The sequence below is a fragment of the Belonocnema kinseyi genome, chromosome 2, assembly GCF_010883055.1.
Source record: "Belonocnema kinseyi isolate 2016_QV_RU_SX_M_011 chromosome 2, B_treatae_v1, whole genome shotgun sequence".
NCBI classification, from domain to species: Eukaryota; Metazoa; Arthropoda; class Insecta; order Hymenoptera; family Cynipidae; genus Belonocnema; species Belonocnema kinseyi.
The window spans coordinates 128,038,644-128,058,275 of record NC_046658.1 but is presented as its reverse complement, the minus strand read 5'-3'; the positions used below and the strand labels follow the sequence as shown (position 1 = coordinate 128,058,275).

Below are 19,632 nucleotides of genomic sequence, written 5' to 3'. Positions count from 1 at the left end.
GTGATATTGGTGATACGTTTCATAGTTAGTTCAAAATCAGATCTTGATGAGTAAAGACGTGCCTTCAAAGTGCTCTTCAATAAATTGATTCTTTTAATTAAAAACATTTGTTGTTGTTCATAACCTGTTTTCTAATAATAATTTTATAATATTTTTACAGAGCTTCAGAATGACATTATTCAACAGAATTAGGCAGAACAAGCGCACTTTATCGGCCCATGGAGTAGCAGTAAAGTAGCACTTTATTGTACTGCGATGAGCAGCAGGTAAAGCGGCAGCAAGGAGGAAGAAGTGAGTGAGAAGCGAAAGAAACGTGATAGAAAAGAGTGAGAAGAATTAGTTTTAAAGAAGCGTCAAACTACGAAGTGGATTTTGGGACTTATAACGGCACCTCACGCGCATGCGTACGTGGTACAATCAAGCACCGTTTTCAGGGAAAAGAGCTCTTATTCTGCCTATTTGAGGTAAAGTATCGTATGCACAACGGCAGTAAAGTTATTTCATACTCCGATGCCGTTTTAATGCCCTTGCCTTCGACGCGGACATTAAATTCTACATCCTCGTATAAAGTTTAACTTTACTGCCTAGGTATATAATCTACTATTAATATCCTAGGAGTATTTACTCTGGGGCTTATCGTCGTGCCACGTTTTCTAGCTAGTAGGTTTTTGCTTTTTTTCCCCTTATAATTACATAGGAAGTTATGCTATGTAACATAAACGAAGTAAAAATTTCCTTAGACTTTAATCATTGGGAGCTGATACATCACTAGTACACCAAACTCTCGGTTTAGTAAAATTGTCGGGGGTTGTCCCGCACTGGCCTTGTTACTAAATCGGGGGAATCAAAACGTAAACATTCAGGGTCACCTGAACCGTTTTCAATTTGAATGCACAATATGGTGCAATATATTCGACTGAGTACTCGCGCACTGCGGCCCTTTCGAGGCGACAGTTGCCACCGCTCTCTTGCTGTCCCTGAGAAACTACATCGGCCAGCAGTTCTGAGAATGACTAAACCGCGGTTCTGGTGTATTTCATAATTTGAATATAAAAATCATTGAAACTTTCACATTGTTCTTGAAACTATTCAAATTCAAATTTAAATTACATTCAATATAAGATTTTCATTTAGATATGTAATCTCCAGTGTAGAATTAAGGATCGACTGATCTTTTTTAATTTAGAAATAGATTTACACAAAGTAGAATAAAACTGTGAATGGGTTTCCTTGCAAACCAAATGTGCAAGGTTGATAACGATTCAAGGCAAGTGTAGGTGTAAACGTTAGATGTAGATTAGTGCAGCGTACATCAAATCTAAACGAACCGGACAAATAAATAAAAAATTATATAAAATTCATGAGTTTTTTGTCAAATTACTTTTTTTAAAATTATTATTCACCAATAAATTTAATTAATATCGCAATATAAGCAAAAAATTCCTAGCGTGGAAACGTGGTGCGACGGTAAGCTGCAGTCTACAGTACACTCGGAAACTCCAGCGTTGGCATAAACTAAACTCATAATTACTCCTAAACTAATCAATATTATGATCTGAAACTTGAAAAAAAAACTTTACCGAAATTTTTCACGAATTTTTATTACAAGAATTCTTTGCTTGCTCAACATTTACTCGATAAAGAAAACGCTACGCTGGGAGTTACAAAAGTTCGTTTCGCGCCATGCATCTGAAAAAATTATTAATGATCTCTAGAACACCTTAAAGCGCATTCCCTATAAGATTTAATTGACAAATGTTGAAAGATTGATGAAAAGAGCACGAGTTAAGGTGAAAAAAATATGAAACCCGATTTGTTTAAAGTTACTTTTTTGCCTTTAATTTGATAAATAAAAGTGCTGTAACTTTTTATCTGAAAAAAGATGCAAAATAAAATTTCACTTTCAGATAAATACTATAAAAATTAGAATGTATAAATTTACTAGAAATCCTCAAGAAGACTTTAATTTTAAACGAGATTTATTCCTCTCGAATTTATTCCTCAAAATCTTTCCAAGTTTTCTTGACAATTACAAAATTCCTTTGAATTCTTGAAGATTTCCTAAAATTGTTTGAGACCCTAGGTATTAATTTAAATATTTTATGCCTCATAAAAATATCATACGATCTTTTAAAACCCAAGAAAATCCCTTTAAAATTTCTTTAAAAATTACTAGACATTTTAAAATACTTGGAAATTTTTCTAAATATCTTGAAATCAAACTCAAAATTCCGTCCAATCCCTAAAAATCCTACGAAACCATTAAAAATACATCGATCCAATTTTTAATATTTTTAAATCCATTAGAATTGAGGAAAATCCCTATGAAATATCTTAAAAATTTATTAGACATTTTAAAATACTTGCAAATCTTTTCAAATATCTTGAAATAAAATTTTATTCAAATTACTCGAGATTCCGCCAAATCCTTTAAAATCCCTTCGAAATATTTTAAAATACATGAATTTAATTTTTAATATTTTTAAATCTCTTAGAATTCCAAATAACCCCGTTGAAATACCTTTAAAAATTATTAGACATTTTTAAATACTTTAAAATCTTTTTATATTACTTAAAATAAAATTTATAGAAATTCCGTCAAATTCTTTAAAATTCTACGTAATCATTTAAAATGTATAGATATGATTTTCAAAAATTTTAAATCTTTTAAAATTCAAGAAAATCCCTCTAAAATACCTTTGAAAATTTTTAGACATTTAAAAATACTTGGAAATCTTTTCAAATATTTTGAAATCAAATTTTATTTCACTCAAATTCAGAAATTGTTAAAATTCCGTTAAATATTACAAAAAACTACATATCTCTTGAAATTACTGAAATGCCTTTGCAGTTCATTAAAATCTTTAACATCCGTGAACATTTTTCTGACAACCTTAAAGTCTTTCAAAATCTTTTGAAAGCCATTGAAGATACACAAAATCCTTCAAAATTCCTTATAATATTCAAAAATCCTTTGAAATTCCGTACTTTTGAATATTCTGAAATCTCTTGAAATCTTTTGGCATCCCGTTAAATTGTGAACATCTATTCAACTGTCTTAAATTCTTTTTATATTCCCTAATTTTTTTGAAATATTTTACCTTTTTTTGAAATATCTCGAAATCCTTCACAATGTGACTTCCTTGACATATCCCGTAATGTTTTAAAACATTCTTGAAATCCATTCAAATTCTTAGAGATTCCGTGAAATCTTTTGAAATACATAAAATCACTGGAAATCTTGAAAATTCTCTAAAAATACAATATAATCCTTCCAAATTCATGAAAATTAGGTGAAATCTCTAAAAATCGCTTAAAATCCTTTACGACTCCGTAAAATATTTCGAAATCTGAGAAGATCTCTTAAAATTACTAAAATCCCTTTGAGATTTATTCAAATCTTTAAAATCTGTAGTAATATTTCCGAATATTTTTATATTATCAAAAAGCTTGCAAAATCCATTACAATAATTCGCAATCCCTTCAAATTCTTTGAAAATCCTTTAATTTTTTTCTTTAAAACGCTATGAAATCCTCTGAAGTGTATAGATATACTCTTGAATCTTTTAAAATCTCTTGAAATTCTTTGGCACCACATTAAATCATCAAAATCCCTACAAATCTCTTAAAATTTGTTTATGCTCCTTAAAACTCTTCAAAATATCATAAATTTTTTTTTTTGTTTTACAACATTTTTTTAATGTTAACGTTAGAGGTGAATAAGGAAAATTATACATACAGTGGCGTGCAAAAGTTTTGGGCCACCTCTTTTTTTATGAGTGAATAAATTCTTTTAATTCTAATTATACCGGAGCTGAAAAAATGTCTCTTAAAAAAATTGATTGTTTTTGAAATTCTGTCAAATTAAGCCCAGGGTCAAGCCAATTTGTCTAGTTTTTAAATTGCAAAAATAATGTAAATTTCAATGTTTTATTAAATTTTCAATAACTTCCGAAATAGTCAACATTTTTCAATGTTCTTGAGCTCATTTTGAAGTTTTTTTTCGCCGTATCACTGCAGCTTACGAGTATAAATTGTAAAAAAAATTTCTTTTCCAATTGTAATAACTTGAAATTATAATAAAAAAGTTGGATAAATTTGAAAACATCTTGCCTGTAGGCAAATCAGAATAAAAGTTAAATATATATTTTGGGGAAATTACATAGAAACTTCATGATTATATGTATCATATATTTTACAAAAATATTTTCGTTACTAAAAATAATATTTCAATTTTTCCAACTTTTTTTTTACAACTTCAAGTACTTGCAATTCGAAAAGAAATTTTTTACGATTCATACTCGTAAACTGTTGTGATACGGTGAAAAAAAGCTTCAAAATGAGCCTAAGAACGTGGAAAAATGTTGACTATTTCGAAAGTTATTGAAAATTTAAGAAAACATTGAAATTTACACCATTATTGCAATATCTTCTTAAAAACTAGACAAAATGGCTTCACCCTGGCCTTATTTTAAACAGAATTTCGAAAACAATCAACCTTTTGAAGAGACATTTTTTTAGCTACGATATAATTAGAATTAAAAGAATTTATTCAGTCATAAAAAAAATAGGTGGCCCAAAACTTTTGCGCGCCACTGTATATGATTTCGCATTTTACAATAATCATTTTAGGCAATAAAAGGTCCGTTACCAAAAATACCTGTAATAATACCATAATTTACCAAGAAATTTTATTATTTTTCAGAAATTTATAAAAATGTTTCAAATCCATTTTTTGAAAATTGATGGTAAGTTCCCATATATACCTGTGAAGTTACCATAGATGACCGAACTTTTAGATAAATAGCCGCAAATTTATAGAAGGTCAGTTCATATAAAATACCGGTAATATTACCATAAATTACGCAAAAATTTCGTGAATTTTCGAAAATTAATGAAAATGTTTAAAATTGAAATTTGGGTAATTTATGGTAAGTTACTATATTGACCTGTAAAGTTACCATGAATGACTGAAAATGTTCATAAATTTCCGGAAACTTATAAACATTTTCAAATAGAATTTTGGGCAATTTATGGTAAGTTGCCAACAATCACCTGTAATATTTCGATAAATTACTAGAAAATTTCATACCTTTCCGGAAATTGATAAAAATGTTTAAAATTCAAGATTTGGTAATTTATGGCAAGTTACCATATTCCCCTGTAAAATTAACAAAAATGAAGGAAAATTTCTTTAAATTTCTGGAAATTTATAAAAAAATTTTAATGGAATTTTATGTAATTTATGGTCATTTGACATAAATTACCTATAATATGACTATAAATTACAAACAAATCTCACTAATTTTCGGATATTTATAAAAAAAAATCAAAATAATACTTTGGGTTACCATATTTATCGGTAAAATTGCCATAAATGACCAAAGGTTTACATAAATAGCCGAGAATTTATATATAAAGGGAGAGAGCGATTTTTTCAGCTTTTATATGTTTTCAGTATTAAATTCCTTTCAATCAGCGACAACCGTTCTTAATTTTCTAAAGTCCCTCAAAATCCTTCGATATCTATTGAAATTAGTGAAATCTCTAAAAATCTGATACAATCCCTAAAGTCCCTTAAAAATCTTCTGAAATCCTTTGAAATAATTATTATTTTCTGTAGAATCGCTTGAAATAATCAGAAATATTTTTAATGTCCTAAAATTGTTTTAAATCCCTTGAAATTTGTTCGAATCCTTTTAACTCATTAGGAGTCCTACAAATCTTGTGAAATCCTTTGAAATATTTCGAAATCTCGTTTACAGTCAAAATAATTGACATGAAGATTGAAAAATATAAAATCTTAAATAATAAGGTTTAGAGTAATCTGAAAAATCTTCACATAGTGTAAGGAGGTTCAAAATAAATAAATAAATAAATCACTCTTTTATAACTAATGGACGTTCCCTCATGAAAGTAGAATAAACTTCTCCGATTATTATTTTCCGCTTTACCAACCTCCAAATCAAACTCTCATTTATCATATTCAAAGCTGATGCACCATTTACCAGTTGAAGGAGAGTATCCTAATTAACTGATTAATTTCTTTAACAACTTTTAATCCATTTACTGCAGATAATTCTTATTGAGTAGGGTGAGTGATCCAGTGGCTGAACAGTCACCAGTGAATGAACACTAATGCGAAAAATATAAAAATATAACCTTTCAAAGTTAAAGTCTTTATGAATTTCTATATATTTGAAATCTTGAAGCAATTTTGAAGAGTTTAATATACGATTCATTGCAGTAAATTCTGGTTAAAATTTTTTAAATTTTCTTGAACGTGAAGCATCATCGATTATGGTGTGTGATTGTGAGAAAGTCGTCGACCACTATAAGGTACGTGCCTAAGCAACTCCCCAGTGGGCACAAAATTTGGTGTAATCTTTACGACATCGTTACGACATCTTCAAGACATCTTTACGACATCCTATGTCCATGTCGTTGCGGTGTCTGCGATATCGCAAAGACATCGTCAGATCATACGACTTATTTACGATATCGTAAAAACACCTTAACGACATGAACATATGATGTCGTAAAGTTGCCGTAAAGATGTCGTAACGATTTCGTAAAGATGTCGCCAAACTTTGTGCCCACTGGGTCCTTGTTTACACTGCTTTTACAAAAAAATTCTTTACCTTTTCTGTATCAAAGTTGTACTGTTATAGTTGTAAGATATTATTATTCAATTTCGCACAAGGTTTTTTCACAAAAAGTACGTCTTTTTTATTAATAAATGAGTGTTCACTTACTGGACCTTTAAATTGCCCGTGTTCCAGTGAACGGACGCTCTGTTCATTTATTGGAGCAAAATTGTCACTCCGCAGGTCCAGTGAATGAACAGCAGGTGACGGAGACCTGGCTGTTGTTTCGTTACATATAAATGAGTTTGTTTCAATTAATGTGCCTATAAATATCGAAGCTATAAATATAAATATAAACTATAAATAGTTATAGTTTAAATGTATATTTTTGTGGTTAGAACATCAAAAAAGTACGCACGAACTGAATTAAAGGTAAGGCAACTTTGAGGTTAGAAATTTAATACTTTTTTGCATTTAGAAAACGTTGTTTAACTATAAAAAACATTAATTTGCGCTAGGTAATACTGCGTACTAGTCAATATATATTTATAAATGTTTAAAGAATTTTCATTTTTACAACACTGTGATTTATAATTGTATTTGCTAATTTAACCTAAAGCAACATAGTAACCTTGGCGGACCGAAGGAACCGAATGGAGCCTCTACAAAGTACCCGTAAATACCCCATTCGGTTCCTTTTTAAAAAACTCGAAAAATCAGCAAAATCAACTTTTAAATTGTTGAAATTCGGATTCTACGTTATAATTCCCTATAGAAGGCCACGGAATAATCGCAATAGTTTTTTTTACAACGGTATAAAGTTTAAAAAAATATAAGACGTATAACGCCTGTTGACTGCTACACTGCAAACGCATCGCCTCTAAGTAGCCGTCAACAGGCGTTATACGTCTTATATTTTTTTTAACTTTTTACCGTTGTAAAATAAACTATTGCTATTATTCAGTGAGCTTCTATAGGGAATTTTAACGTAGAATCCGAATTTTAACAATTTAAAAGTTGATTTTGCTGTTTTTTCGAGTTTTTTAAAAAGGAACCGAATGGGGACCCATGGGGGTCTTTACGGGTACTTTGTAGAGGCTCCACTCGGTTCCTTCGGTCCGCCAGGGAAGGTGTTATATCGCAGATTTTATGTGTCCTAAAAATCGCAGTTTTCTATTGTAGTCACTGGATAAGAGTTATCTATTTTTAAACGATAAGTTGTATTTTTTGTGAGGTTAAAAGAACTGATAGAAATGTTTTAAAAATAAATATTGCAATAAAAAATTAGGAAAAGTTAACCTAGTTCTGTGTTAAACTTTTTTATTGCCTCCTTTCTTTATATCTAAATGTCTTGTGGTTTTTATTGAAGTAATATATTTAATGAATTTCGCAACGCCTTCTAATATTTTACATTATTTAATTGCTCATTTTGTAATTTACCTATGTAATTTTATACCCAAATCCTAATTCTAATTTGTAATGATTCTAGTGTTCATTCACTGGTGCGCTACTGTTCTTTCGTTAGCTCACAGTGTTCATTCACTGGTGTTTTCGTTAATTTTGCACTATTTAATTCTTTTTTATAAAGCTTTGTGGTAAAAACAACATTTGTTTATCGGACTATGAAATTCAAACCCTTAAGAACCTATTTTCAAAGGTTTTGTGACAATAATCAAGTATTACAACGTGAAATGGACTAGTTGTTTTCAGTGATTTCCTTAAGTTTTCAGTCACTCGGTCACTCACCCTAGTACCAGTACTTATATCTAAGAACTCTTCATTAAAACGAGAAAAGCTCTGAATGCAAATCGGTTAATTGGCCATGAAATGAAAGGAGGAATAAAATGAAGGAGATAATAAAATTACAGGAGAAGAATAGAATGTCTTTTCTGATCTTACCATCCTCCTTTACGTTCGCGGCAAAAGAAAACTTTCGTTTCCCTATCTTGACACAATTTTCCTGATAGTCGGGCGCCGGTAAATTGTTCTTCTGGCACAAAAACTCCAGTATCTGAGTTGGTTTTTCCCGATCTCGCCATGCATTGTATCCCGTGGTATTATAGGTTCTCGCGATTCCGCATTGCGCTCGGTGTCTGCTGTAAAATCGATTCTCGATGTCAACCTTTGTCTCCCCAATCAAGTCATCGGGTGTAGTCGCATCATAGTCCCAAACTTGTATCGTCAATAGATAGTCCTTCGGAAATTTCGCCTCCATTTCAAACAATCTGTTGGACAATCAGATACTATTTCATGTGTCGATATCTGTTTCCGCTATGATAAAGCACTTAATGTGCGCGGAATAGGGTGCACTAGGGTGCAGGGTTTTGAACGAAATTAAGGGTAATTTTTGGATATTAGCCAATTATTTCGATAAATTTAAAAGAATTGGGCTAAAAACTAAGCTTCGTCTGAAAAATTATAAAAACATAATGACCCTATGAAGGCACTATGTCAAAATTATGTGTTTGTCGTATTTTATATAAAAAAGAACGAAAAGTAACGTACTTTCTTAATCTAAATTAGTACTAATCTGACTAATTGAATTATTAGCCTTATATTTGACTACTGAATTAGTCATTTTCCAGTTTCTACTAAATGAAATAGTAAGCAACCGATTACCAAAGTGAATTAGTAAGAAGAAATTACTAATCAATTTAGTTTTTGAACTAATTGAATTATTCAGACTGAATTTTTCTTTGAACACAACGTTAAACACATAGCCTTTTCGTCGACATCAATAATGCAAACATTTTTTATAAATTGTGTAAATAGATGACACAAAATATTGCATGAATGATAATATTATTTATGCGCATCTGTCTGCGGCGGCCAGTCTGCAACGAAAATGCGAAAAATCGAAAATAAATCAATCTCACTCGCGTACTTCGACGTATTTGTTTGTGATTAGTATAAAGAATGTAATTGATACAAGCTGTCTTTAAAAGACGTTAGTTCATATAAAAAGTTTTTTTTATTGAAAAATAAGACGTTTATTTCTTGCCTTTCTTAAAAATTCATTAAATTATATCTGATTCAATTTTTTGGTTGTAATAACGAAAGTTAGACAAACCGCAAATTATTTTTGTTCACAGAGTTAATTATTTAGTTTAAATAATAATAGTAATCAATAATATTACTAATAATAATACAAGCGGTTTGAATTTTCTTGCCACCAGTTTGGAAACTTTGAAACGTTTCATAAGACTCCAAATGTTTCATGAAACTTTTCATCGGACTAAAGTTTCATGCAATTTTACATCCCTACCAAACGAAAATTCCATTTACTAAGAAGGCATGCTCGTTTTTTTCAGAAGTGTTTTTATTCAACGTGTAAATGAAAAATTACGTGGTCAGCTTGGGGAAATAGATAGGTCGTAACGTTATATACTAATTCCTATAAATATTAATAAAAGCTTTTAACGTAAAGCTTCGTATAAATCTGAATAATTTAAGTTTGAGGTTATAGTTGTGAATATCACTTTGAAAAACGATAAATAAAATTATTCTATAAGAAAGTGATAATACATTTTTTCAGGACCATACAGACATCTCTACGGAGATCACCATAATCTGAAAGAATGCGATAGAAACTGTACAGCCGTACATTTTATGAGTCAAAGTCCAAAGTCTCAATTCGTATTTTCTGGTAGCTGATGGAGTATTGATTGATTTGGCGCTCCAAATTAATCCAATTATTGCATTTGATCTTCTTTATAAGCTACAATACGTTTTTAATGTCGAATATGCGAAATCACTATAGTTTTTAAAAATAATTTTATTGATTGTTATGTCTACAAAATGAACATGGTGGAACGGTGGAACCGAATGGAGCCTCTACAAAGTACACCCCTGGCGGACCGAAGGAACCGAATAGAGCCTCTACGAAGTACCCGTAAAGACCACATTGGATCCCCATTCGGTTACTTTTTAAAAAACTCAAAAAAACAGCAAGATCAACTTTTAAACTGTTGAAATTCGGATTCTCCGTTAAATTCTCTATTGGAAACTCAGGGAATAATCTCAATACTTTTTTTTGCAACGGTAAAAAGTTTTAAAAAAGTACGATGTATAACGCCTATTGACTGGTACGTACAGGCGATGCATTTAAAGTGTAGCATACACCTAGCGTTATAAGTCTTATATTTTTTTTAACTTTTTACCGTTGCAAAAAAAAACTATTACAATTATTCCGTGACTTTCTATAAGGAATTTTAACGTAGAATCCAATTTTCAATAATTTAAAAGTTGATTTTGCTGTTTTTTTTTTGTTTAGTTTTTTAAAAAGGTACCGAATGGGGTATTTACGGGTACTTTGTAGAGGCTCCATTCGGTTCCTTCGGTCCGTCAGGGGAAAGACGTTAAACTATAGAGTCCAGTAACTTTTTTCAATGTTACAATACCGAGAGAAATATCTGAAAACAAATTTCTTAACTATATGGGCTCATATGTCCAAAAAACTACTTCAGATTTCATCGAAAAATTCTTAAAGCGTTTTAATAAAATCTAAATAATTAGAACCTTAATTGTGGAATTATTTTTAATTTACTTTTTAAAGTAGAAGCCAACGTAAACCTGACTAATTTTTTTAGTAGATATTGACTAATTCATTTAGTAGCAGTGTTAATAATTTATTTAGTAACGAGTTACCGATTCATTTACTCGGTCCTTATTACTAATTGAATTCTTAACTTTGGACTAATTCATGGTAAAGAACTTCGCACTGTTTGAACTAGTCATGAATTACTATCAATTAGTAAGATTTGACTAATTCAGATTGAGAGAGTAACGAAACATACGTTACGTTCCTTTTTGTTTCTTTCCACATAAAACTTTGACGAAACACAAATGTCTGAGAATGCCCCATAATTTCGTTCAATCCCTGCTAGGGTGGCACATATTTTTCACTTTTCGAATTTATCTACCCTTACCCCCCTCCTTCTTTTTCGAATGCAAAAAAAACCTTGAAATTTGAACAAAATCGTTAAATATTTAGGTGTGGCGTAAAGACCATAAGGTTTCCCATTCAATAAAAATGGAAAAAGCCAGATTTTTGTAAGTCTAATATTTGAACGCGATAATATTTTACAAATAATTCCATGTTTCAGTATATTGTTCAGAATTCATCGGAGAATAAGAATCAATCATAAATTTTAGGGATTGATAATTTGAAGCCACTCTTATGGGTCCCCAACGAAAACCCCAAAAGTGACGAAATTCAATTTTACGTAATATTTCGGTTTTTTGACTCTTTTTAAAAGTTACAAAAAGTCACTAATCATTCATTTAGAAATACGCAGTCAATTTCTAACTTATATTTAATTTTCTAAACAATTTCTATTTGTTTTAAACATTTAAGAGTATTCTTAAGAAGCAAAGTAGAACATAGAAATAATTCAATCTTTCGATAAATATAAAAATAAAACGTGTAAACAAATTGTTTAAACAAATTTAAATTTGTTTAAAGTTCTCGAGTATTCATAATAAACATATTAGTACTTAAAAAAGAAAAATTCATTTTTGTTAATGAAAAATTTTTAAGCTAGGAACTTAATGATAACTTCATTAACACTCATACTTTGTTGATAAATTTCATGATTTTCTAAATAAGTTTTAAAAGCATCCGCATTATTTAAGCATTTGTCGACGAAAAAGTTTTTTTTCTCAATTTCTCAATTAAGTATTCTCAGTACTTTTATTCTTTAAATAAGGCGGGAGCTACATGTTGATGAATTTTTTTATTAAATTTAGTTTTAAAAATTATAAAATTTGTCAAATAATTATGAATTTTGCTGCAATGATAATGAATTTCTCCATTGAAAAGACTGACGTCGAAAGAAAACAGAAGTTTTCCATCCACAGATGCCCCTCTAATGCATTTGTTCATTAAAATTGTTTTAAAAAGTCATAAAATAAATGAATAAATTATAAATCTTTTCTGAAATTGCCATGAAGTTACTAATTAAAAGAATTCTGATCGAAAAAAATGTCTTGCATCAAAAGCCTTATCTATGCACTTGTGTATTAAATTTGTTTAAAAACAATATAGCATTTATCAGCCAGATACGAATGTTGCTGAAAGTGATATGTAAATTATTCAATCGATTATTAAGTTTTCTAAAATTAGCACAAGGTTTCTAATTGAAACAGTGTGAATTCAAATTCGGTATCAAAAGTCACCAATCACGTCATGGTTGAGCCAAAACCTCAAAAAATGACGAAAAATCATGCACTGAGGCAAATAAATTTCAAAATAATGCCAGTGATGCAAATTTTTACTTCAAAAACATGTCGACAACTGTGAAGGATCAAGCCTTGCCTGATATCAACTTATTTAACATAACTTTACCCAACAGAACCTGACCTCACGTATCAAAATTAACAGAAATTTATTGAACTACACGAAAAGCTCTGGAAGCATATTTTCCCAGTAGCAAATGTGTGCTACATCGAATGGGTCATCTCGAGCCTAAGCTAGTAATAATTCTAACCTTGCCTAACCTAACCTAACCTCACGAAACACAAATAAACTGATTGTGTTGTCCCGTTGTATTTGCGGTACCGTTTTATTCAGCTTCGGCTTAACCTACATAGAGGTTTAACCTATCCTAACCTAACAAAACCTGACCTAACCTAACCGATTACGCTGGCAACCCTGTTCTTACGTACTTTCATATTTTGACATTGATAGCAGTAAATGTCTGGAGTTTCGCAACCGCTTGTTGCTAGCATTATTCGCCTGTGTCTGTAACCAGGGCACCTCCACGTGGTGACGGTGGGCAACAGATCCACATTGGCTGAGTTCCTGGGTAAAAGGCGTGCATGCCGTAATGGCAGACACAGGTAAAAAGTGTATTGCGATGCAGGGAAAAAACCCCAGTATCAGCGTCTGGTCAGGGTGGGAAAGCGGGCTCTCCGACGTCGTCATTATGCATCCGTAGCTCTTCATCAATGGATCACTTGGTTGGAACACTTGGTTGGATCACTTGGATCGCATGGATCACTTGGTCTCATGCTACAAGGAAAAAAACAGTTTGCGAAAATCAATCGATGAGGAAGTGAAAATTCTTTACCAAAGTGTTCTGACCGTAAATAGCTGCACCAAGAAACAAAATGGGTTCCTCACGTCATTTGCAATTCCTGCAGACTTATGTTATATCGTGTAAAAAATTCAAACAACGAAAAGTACCGCAAGTACTCTACACCAACCACATGGAAAAAACCCGTTATTGCGAAGGACTGCTACTTTTGCATGAATTCCGTCAAAGGGTTCAACGCCAGAAATAAAAATAACATTTCGTACATTAATGTGTGCACAGTCACAAGAGCAATTTAAATCAATAAAAATGCACGCCAGGCTGATTTAAGCGCTTTAGAAGATGATAAAATGGAAGTTGAAAGTTAACGTCATGGAGACGGTAGTGAAACCAGTGATCGAACAGAAAATAATTCTGATGATTCCGATGAAAATGACAAAAACGATGACGAATATGGCGTGCATAAAATGAAATTGAAGGTTCCAATATTAGTGTCGCAACTAGAACTGAATGATTTTATTAAAGATCTTGGATTACCGAAAGACGGCGCTGAATTTGCCGCTTCATTTCTAAAAAGAAGAAATCTTCTAGAGCCAAAGACAAAAGTTTCATTCTATCGCGACAGGGACAATGAATTCAGAAAGTTTTTCATTAAAGACGAAGAGACGTCTTTAGTGTACTGCACTGACGTTAACGGACTAAGGAACCACTTGAAGAAAAATGTGTACAGAAACGAAGAAAGGCGACTTTTCACTGATTCGTCAAAACGCAGCATTAGAGCTGTTTTACTGCATAACACGAATACTTACGCTCCTATCCCTATAGCTCAACTTAACGGTAATCAAAGAAGAATATAACAATCTTAAAATGCTTCTTGAAAAAGTTAATTACACGAATCACAAATGGCAAATATGTGGTGATCTCAAAATCATAACAATGATATTAGGTCAACAATCGGGTTTTACGAGAGAGCCATGCTTTATATGCCTGTCGAATAGCAGAGATCGAGCCAATCATTACAGCAAAAAACATGGGCCTTTAAGAGATTCATTCAAACCTGGTTCTCATAATATCATCAACCCAAGCCACGTTGATCCAGAAAAAATTTTACTACCACCCCTCCACATGAAGCTTGGGCTCATGAAGCAATTTGTCAAGGCGTTAGACAAAGATGGACAATGCTATAAGTATATATCCCTTAAATTCCCTAATGTTTCAGACGCTAAAATAAAAGAAGGAGTCTTTGATGGACCACAGATTCGAATATTGACAAGAGATACTAATTTCGTGAGCCACATGACGAAAATTGAAATGGACGCTTGGGGAAGTTTTAATGCAGTAAACGCAAATTTCCTCTGTAACAAAAAGAAACTAGACTACGAGAATATTGTTGCGAAAATGATAAGAAACTACTAAAAGTTAGGCTGCTTGATGAATTTAAAACTTGACTTTCTAGATTCCAATCTGGATAAGTTTCCAGAAAATGTTGCTGATTTCAGCGAAGAACAAGGGGAACGTTTTCATCAAGACATAAGAGTGATTGAACAACGATATCAGGATAGATGAGCGGAGGACATGATGGCTGATTTTTGCTGGATGTTGAAAAGGGAAACGAATATAGGTCTTAAACGTAAGCGTAAACCTTTGCATCGTTCCTTCGAAGACAAAAAGGACACGTTATAGCAGGCAGAAAATAGACTGAAGTAGGTCTATAAATCAATTTAATTAAGATAAAAAGCAAGATAAAATGTAAACACGAAAGATAGTATAAATATGGCCCTTGAATCTAAGAAAAGCAGAGAGAGAAAAATTTTGAATAAAACTCTTATTCATTTGCATGTTTAACTTACAGTTCTACATTTTAATTGATACAAACATTGTCAGGTTAATTGAAATGGGGTCAATTCTACTTGTAGTTTTAAGTTCCTTCAAATGAGTAATGTGCGTCTAAATTTTTAACCAGCTGTAGTACAATGAAATGAATTTTAATGTATTACAACGGGAACACTTAAGTTAAGTTGTGTTGCGTTGAGCAAAATTTCTTTAGGTTCTGTTAAGTTAGATTCATTTGTAGGTTAAGATCGAATTAACCTACTAAATATAGCACACATTTAAGACTGAGAACCGTACGCTTACATAGCTACACGTGTGGTTGAATTTCATTCGGCTAGGTTAGGTTAGGTCAGGTTTTGTTAGGTTAGGATGGATTAAACCTCTATATAGGTTAAGCCGAAGCTGAATGAAATGGTACCGCAAACGCAACGGGATAACACAATGAGTTTAATTGTGTTACGTGAGGTTAGGTTAGGTTAGGTTAGGCTAGGTTAGATTTATTTCTATGTTAGGCTCGAGTTGACCCATTCAATGTAGCACACATTTGCTACTGGGGAAATATGCTTCCAGAGCTTTACGTGTAGTTCAATAAATTTCTGTTAATTCAGGTTAGGTGAGGTCAGGCTCTGTTGGGTAAAGTTATGTTAAATAAGTTGATATCAGGCAAGGGTTGATTCTTCACAGTTGTCGACATGTATTTGAAGTGCAAATTTGCATCACTGGCATTATTTTGAAATTTATGTGCCTCAGTGCATGATTTTTCGTCATTTTTTGAGGTTATGGCTCAACCATGACGTGATGGGTGATTTTTGATACCGAATTTGAATTCAGCACCCCAAAATCCATAGGAATGCCTGTGTCTTGTTACCAGATCCGCACACTTTTTTGTGTGGCTGTGTAATCAGTTAAAAAATTTTTAAAAACCGCGTCTTCTAACTCTATTCTAATAAGTGGGAATTGCTAAAAAAAATAATTATGATTTAATAATGTATACAAAAATCTAATTAAGAGTAAAAAATTGTATTTAATAAAAATAAACAAGTTTCAATTGAGGCACCGCAAAATAATCACAATTAGCGCTAAAAACTCGCAACACACAATTGTTCATTTATGGGATTTTTTTAAACCCTATGAAACATAATCGTACTTATGGGTTTGATATTTTAAAAAACTCTTAATTATTATATTATAGGCTAATTGTGAAAAGAATTGTCGTGTTTCAACTCGATTCACCTAACATTGACGATTCTGAATAAAATTTACAAAAATATATTCTTTTTTTTTCAACAAAATTTGCGGGTGGTAGGCATGAAAATAAAAAAATGAAGAATGAAAACAGTCAAAAATCGGGAAAAGATCTAATGTAATATGAGAGTAATAGAAATGATTCCTTTTTTCCCCTTTTCATGAAACTTTCCTTTTTTCTCGTTTTTTCGCTTTAAATTGATCCGAATTACTAGAACCCAATTCAAAAACCTCAATATTTTTGGTTAAAAACTCTATTCCTGTATTTTTGGTACGGAATTTATTTCGACTAATTAAAGTTTTTTATGTGATTGTTAATTTAATTATTTGGTTAAAAATGCAATAATTTTTTTCTAATATAATTTTGTTCGTTAAAAATTTCAAGTACTTGGTTAAAAGATAAACTGCTTTGTAAAAAATTCTGTTTACTTGGATAAACGTTCATATCTCTGGTTGAAAATTTAACTATCCCATTTTTATAAATTAAAGTAAACATCTTGGTTAACAAAACATTTTCGGAATTGTATGTTGAACTCTTTTGTTGAGAATTCGATTATTATTAATTTTGTTTGTTTGAGAATTAATTTTTTTTAACTGAAAATTTAACTATTTAATTTTTGGTTTCAAATTGCTATTTTTAACTAAAAATTTATCTTTTATAATTGAGAGGTCGACTATTTGACTGAAAATTTACGTATTTTATTTAAAATTCGTAATTTTTCATCGAAAATTAATCTTTTTAGTTAATGCATCTTTTTTTGTTTATAATTTTATTCAGTTAAGAATTTATATTTTCGTACTTAACGTTGAACTCTTTTGTAAAAAAATCACATTTTTGGATTGAAATTCAACTATTTGGTTAAAAAATTGAGCTCATAGGATTCAAAATATTTTAAGGTATGTTGGAATATTTCAAGAAATTTTTATGTAATTAAAAAAATCTAAAGTGTTTTAATAGGAATTTAAATACAAATATTTTCATAATGTTTTACTGGATTTGAAATAATTTTAAACATTTGAAGAGATTTTTAAACATTTCAAAAGACATCAAGGGATTTAAAAAATTTTAAGTAATTTTAAAAGATTGCAAAGGAATTTTCAATATATTTCCATAATTTAAAGGAATTTCAACGGATTTTTCAAATTTTTGGATATTCTACAAAATTCTAAGGAATTTTCAAGACTAATAAATATTAAAACATTTTCAAGAATTGAAAATATTTCAAGGGATTTCGGAAGATTTCTATGAATTCAGAATATTTTAGTCTATTTCAAATATTGCAATAAATTCCCAGGGGCTAAGAAAAAAATGTCCAAAGATTTGAATGATTCTCAGGTATTCAAACAAATTTTATGTTAATTTTAGAAATTTCTAAAGATTTTTACTAGTATATCTATAAGTTTTCACGATACAGAATATACTGTTTTATCAAATACATTTTAGATAGGGCTCTAAGGCCCTATTCCCAGTTATCATTCTAAATTTAAAATTATAGTACCGTTTATTCATTTTTTTGAATATAAAAAATGTAATTGCTCACGTGAGAGACTGTCACGTGTTCCTAAGAGATTTAAATAAGATTTTCTACGCTTAAAGGCATTTTTTCCCTTAATTTAAAGGAACGTTTCGATCGGAAATTTGGTTGAAATATCGAGAATATTTCCTAAAACTTCCTTATGCTTTGTTTCAATGTTTGATAAATGTTTCAAAATGTTATTTCAAGTTTAAAATTAAAAAATTCAACATCAGTTTCTTTTTGTTGCCGAACTGAAATGGAAATTAACAGAAATTCAGCAGATCTATTTTGATATTTAATTGGCATTGCTGTTTACATTGCTCAAACCGTAAACATTTGCAGATTTCACGCAAATGGAATTTCAGAGATTTCGCTTGAAAATAAGTGGTTGCGTTAATTTGGGTTGAAATTAGCTTTCCTGGTACTTGTTCCATTGTTCTGATGAATGCTTTAGTTGCTCGGTTATGTTAGTTTTATTTGGTACTTTGTAGCGGTCCATAAATGGAACCTGATTAAACATACGTAGTTGGTTCTCCTCAGTAATGACCCTAGTTTTAATTAACGTAATATCTGTTTACTGCCCGTCACTGGCACAATATGTTTTGCGTATATCACTTGATATTAAAATTCATTTCGAAATAACTTTCAAAAGCTACCTATGATATTGTTTCACATTTGCAAATTCGACTTGATCAACTTGACTCCGAAATTGGATAAAATTGATTTGCAAGTTATTATTTTTGCACTGTAGATTCAAGTCATAAATTTCAAAAAGCTTGATGCATAATTTATGAATTATCAATTTTGAGCAATTTAGTTTCACAATGCTAATTTAAGAAGACTTCAATTTGAAAAGAAGTTTGGAATTGTTTAATGTTTAGGGTTTCGTAGCCACAAGCAGAAATTGTTATAATTTTAGTTGGTTATCTGTCTGCTCGTCCGTCCGACGTACTTTTTTCAAGGAGGGGAAGTGATGTAAAGTGATGGGGGGTGCGGATTAGGAAAAATGAGAGAAACTTAAAGGAGTATAAGAAAAGGAAGTGAGAGAAATGAGAGAAGGGAAAATTAGTGAAATAAGGAGAAATGCGGGAGGGGGAATAGGGGAAATTATGGGAGATGAAAAAAATAAGAGAAAATGAGCGAAAATAGGGGAAGTAAAAACCAGGGAGATAGAAGAAGCGGGCGATCGTCAATTCGCCGAAGACTACCTGGGACCTCTTCCCCCTTTACTGCGCTTGAAGCCGACGAATTCCCCTCATGCAAGTCTCACTTCTAATATGGTAGGTGTTTTCACCGACGCAATGATTCTTCTTACTGCGCTTGTGTCGTTGATTGTGGGCTTATTTAAAATGACTAAATTAGTTTTTTTCTCTTGTAATGACAATTATTATTTGAATGATAATTTTTAATGTAATT

The 19,632-nt window shown here is 31.1% G+C and overlaps 1 protein-coding gene across 1 annotated transcript in view; it reads right to left on the bottom strand.

Moving 5' to 3' along the window:
- Nucleotides 1-19,632, bottom strand: part of LOC117167661 (otoferlin-like) — a 193,299-nt gene that overhangs the window by 70,992 nt on the left and 102,675 nt on the right. Inside the window, exons 21-22 of the mRNA XM_033352752.1 lie at nt 8,487-8,812; nt 6,036-6,045 (exon numbers count right to left, since the gene is read on the bottom strand). Of these exons, the coding sequence (XP_033208643.1) occupies nt 6,036-6,045; nt 8,487-8,812 (336 nt within the window). The remainder of the gene's footprint in view (nt 1-6,035; nt 6,046-8,486; nt 8,813-19,632) is intronic.